This window comes from Loa loa (genome assembly GCF_000183805.2).
Source record: "Loa loa unplaced genomic scaffold supercont3.82, whole genome shotgun sequence".
Lineage (NCBI taxonomy): Eukaryota > Metazoa > Nematoda > Chromadorea > Rhabditida > Onchocercidae > Loa > Loa loa.
In genome coordinates, this window is record NW_018108262.1 from 65,049 (window position 1) to 69,307 (window position 4,259).

The 4,259-nt window shown below is 21.1% G+C and overlaps 1 protein-coding gene across 1 annotated transcript in view; it reads right to left on the bottom strand.

The window, feature by feature from the left end:
• LOAG_17488 (hypothetical protein) overlaps nt 1–1,976 on the bottom strand; it is a gene marked incomplete at both ends in the record, with an annotated part of 7,113 nt that extends 5,137 nt beyond the window's left edge. Inside the window, 4 exons of the mRNA XM_020450149.1 lie at nt 46–192; nt 758–839; nt 1,146–1,208; nt 1,966–1,976. Coding sequence (XP_020306215.1) covers nt 46–192; nt 758–839; nt 1,146–1,208; nt 1,966–1,976 — 303 coding nt within the window. The remainder of the gene's footprint in view (nt 1–45; nt 193–757; nt 840–1,145; nt 1,209–1,965) is intronic.
• Nucleotides 1,977–4,259: the final 2,283 nt, after the last annotated feature.

Sequence of the window (4,259 nt, forward strand, 5' to 3'; positions counted from 1 at the left end):
TCATTGTTGTTATAATTTCAAATTAAAGAATGGTAAAATGAAAACCTTAATATTCGACATATGATCATTGTCAATTAACTGTTCAACCTTTTCAAGGTCACGGCTTGAGCTATGCAATAGACGTTTAATTTTTGATAATTCATCACGTTTGGAGGTCAAAAAACGCAATTCACGATTTGCTAATTGTTCCGTCTGCAATGAATGGCATTTCGGAAAGGAAATATACAATAAGTGTGCATTAATTTCAAATTCATTTTCAAGTGTACGGTTTAATTACTAATTAGTGGACGTAAAAAAAAGCAACGAAAATGGAAATTCGAAAGCAAAAAAGAAAAAAAATGAATTTATTTTGAATTTATGGATTTATTGCATAATTTACCTGTTAATTTAACAAAAAATTCGCTCAATTTTTCACATCCAATCATTACTTTAAATGTAATTGGGATGAATAATTAAGGATTGTATCAAAAATTTCAACTCAGAAATTAAATATTAAATGCATTATATTTCATTTAGTATAAATCAGGAAAATCATAAACTAGACAAAATAAAAATTAAAAGAAGGAAACAAACCGGATATGTTAGATACTGCAGGTATCACATGACACTCAAAATGTTAGTAATTAAATATGATCAAAACTTCAGTAATTGAAAGAAAAAATAAAACATGAATTTAAACGATATATTTAAATGTACTGATTTTGGAAATTTATAATGATATAGTCTAAAAAAAAAAATTAAGAAATATATCACATACAGCACGAATTGTCCTTTGTTGAGAATTAAAAATAGCCCGAAGTGGTTGTACAATATCATCAGTTATAGCTGAGCCAAGATTGCTAGTGAAAAAAAAAAATTCATTTGAAATTTTTAATAAATATGCAAATTATTCACTTTAAGATCGATATTCTAATCATTTCTTTATCATGTTCTTATTCTAATTCAAATAATTAAAAACAAAAAATTCAATTTGAAATTTGCCCTTTTTTTGTTTTTCTTAGTAAATAGAAATTAAAAAAAAGAAATAATTTGTTCACAAAATTAATATCAAATAACACAATATAAGTTTAATGATACATTCATTAGATTATTTTATTCAAATAATTTCATACTATAATAAAAATCAATCTATAATTTCAATTTACTTGTGTATACTAGCTTGAGCATCGAATTGGTCAGCAATATAACTCCATGCACGATCAATAATCCTGCAAATAAAAGAAAAAAAAATTACTTCATTTATCGATTTATTTATATAACAAATCAATAATTGCATACATCCAATACAATCTATTATTTTGAATTTATCAAAGTGATATAATCATTGAGAACAATGACTTCCTAGAATGATAAATATCCGGATGGATTATTTGGTCATTCAATAAAGATTGATTTAAAAGAAATTATGGCTATTACATTTTAATAAAATACTACAGTAAATTTATTCGTATTTAACATCTAATTATACAATTGATAAATTTTTTGATAAATTTTTGGGCTATTTTTGATATTTTGATAGTTTAATGGATGAATAAGGTATACAATCATTTACCAATAATTTTATTTAAATAAAATTAAATTATTATAAAATTCGAATTTAAATTTCTAAAATTTAGTTAAAATTTGCTAAATTGAAATTTTTGATGCATACATTTAAAAAACTTTGTAAATTTAAAAGATTTTTGTGAAAACAAAACTTTGAAGTACAACAGAATGCTAAGACTAATTAAAAATCCGAAAGTTAAATCAATTACTTAATTACATATATGGATGTATATATACAAAATCAACTACTTAATTACATGCATATATATATATATATATATATATATATAATATCAAATCAATTACATAAATTTATATATATAAACATATGCGTCCCTATTATTTGTAACATTTCTAATGAATATTTGTCACATTCATTAACACATTTTCATGGGACAGTAAACTTCTAATTGATATTACAATGTTACCATTTTACAGCAAATGATTGCTGGCTATATCATTAGTTCCGACTAATTACTATCGATTTAAAATTTAATTAAAAAGTGTGAAATTTAAAATTTGTGACATTTATTATGAATAAACTACATTTTAGTAATGCACAAATAACGCACTGTATATGTGTATGTATGCACGATATATTCTTAGTATCATTATATTCGAGTAAATAAGTAAATAAGTACATGTTACCAAGTTAATGCAAAATGAATATGCAAAAATTACAGGTAATTAGGAGAATAATTTGGACAAAGTGTGAAATTTCAAAATAAATAAATAAGTCAAAGATGAATGAAATGTATTTGGGTAAGTCAAATAAATATATAAATATTTGAAATGAATTAATAAATGAAATTAAGTAATAATAACAACTAACTGAAAACTGATATATGCAAAACTGATATAATTAACATAATTAATATAAATATTATTCAATAAAACTGATATAATTAATCAATATAACTGATATAACTAATTGATATAACTGGAAAACTGATATAACTAACTTGATATATGCAAGGGAATAATTTAATACATAAATTTTTTCATTTCGATATATATATTATATATCAAAAATAGATTCAAATAAAATTAACACAATGAATTTTTTTTTTATTTCAACTAATTTATATAAGTTAAATTGTCGATATATTTAAAAAATTATGAGAAACAAAGTTAAAGTAAATTAAATATAGCACAAAAAAAAAAACTGTTTGCAAAAAAATTTGAATAAAAAAATTACCCAGGTGATTTTGCTGAAACTTTGTGCAATCTTGATGATAATTTTTGCATTGCCTTTGAATATGCAAAATCCAATGAAGCTCTATAATACAAATTAAAAGGAAGAGAGGGAAAAGAAACAAAAAAAGTGAATTTGGAAATTTTCTTTTTTTAAAATAATTATTAATAGTTTTTATTCCATAAAATTTTTAGAAATTAAATTAATGCGACAATCTAACATTTTAAAAAGAAAAAAAAGAACCTTTCGTCAAAAATTGAAATAATTTCTCGTAATATCTCATTATTTGTATGAACAAGTTGGCGCAATTGTGGAAATGCTGTTGGTGTCTAAAAATGAAATTTTTTCAATTTAAAGAGAAATTATCGAAACAAAAAAGAAAAAAACTCGTATATTTCTTAATTTCAAATATTTATTATCAATTTCCTATTTGCATGCGATAAGTTAATTAATTTCAGTAGAATTGATTTATGCAATTTTTTAATGAACATACAAATATACATGTGTTTAATTGATTGACAATAATTAAATTTAATTATTTTATCAATTTTAATGATGTCTATTTATTTGTATATTTGCATATAATTTATCAATTAACATACTAATTTATCCTTAATCTACTGATTTAAATTTTAATAATTTTAACTATATCGATCAATAAAAAATTCTGTTCAATGTTCATTGCGCCAAAATTGCTTCATCGTTTATTCGATGAATTAATTAACTTAAGTTAATTTAACTTATGATTCGTACATTTAACCTTGGTAATCAAATTTTTTAATTTTTTTCTCTTTTCTCCTCCCTTCGACTTTCCAATCTTTTTTCTTTTAATTTCAAAATATAATTTTTGTTAAATTTTAGTGAAATTTAAATAAATATACTTGAAATTTTGATGTTTTATACATTCTTTCATATCTTCAATAATCTTATCCAAAATATCATTAAAGATGAAAAATACTCGAAAAAAAACTCCGAAAAAATTCATACCTAATGATTCATCATATTATTATACATTCAACTGTTTATTAGTTATGTCTATAGAATTACCAGCATAAAAAAACCGGATTAGTGATGACAAACCGGATCAGGATGATTAATTTAACAATTTAACGATTAAATTATGAACATTATTAGAAAATTCCTCAAAGAGATTAACAATCGATTATAACCGGTATGTTGTCTATCATATATTACTATCATCAGAATATCTTATACGAAATTAATGATAATAATAATAATAATAATAATAATTAATAATAATAATGATAATGACAATGATAATAATGATAATGATAACAATAATAATATTAATAATAATATCAATTAATAATAATAATAATAATAATAATAATAATAATAATAATAATAATAATAATAATAATAATAATAATAATAATAATAATAATAATAACAACTAGTAATAATAATAATATTAGTATTAATAGGACAGTAATAATAAAACATTTATTGCTATTGTTATTATTAACATTAATATCAGTATAATATGATATATTAATAA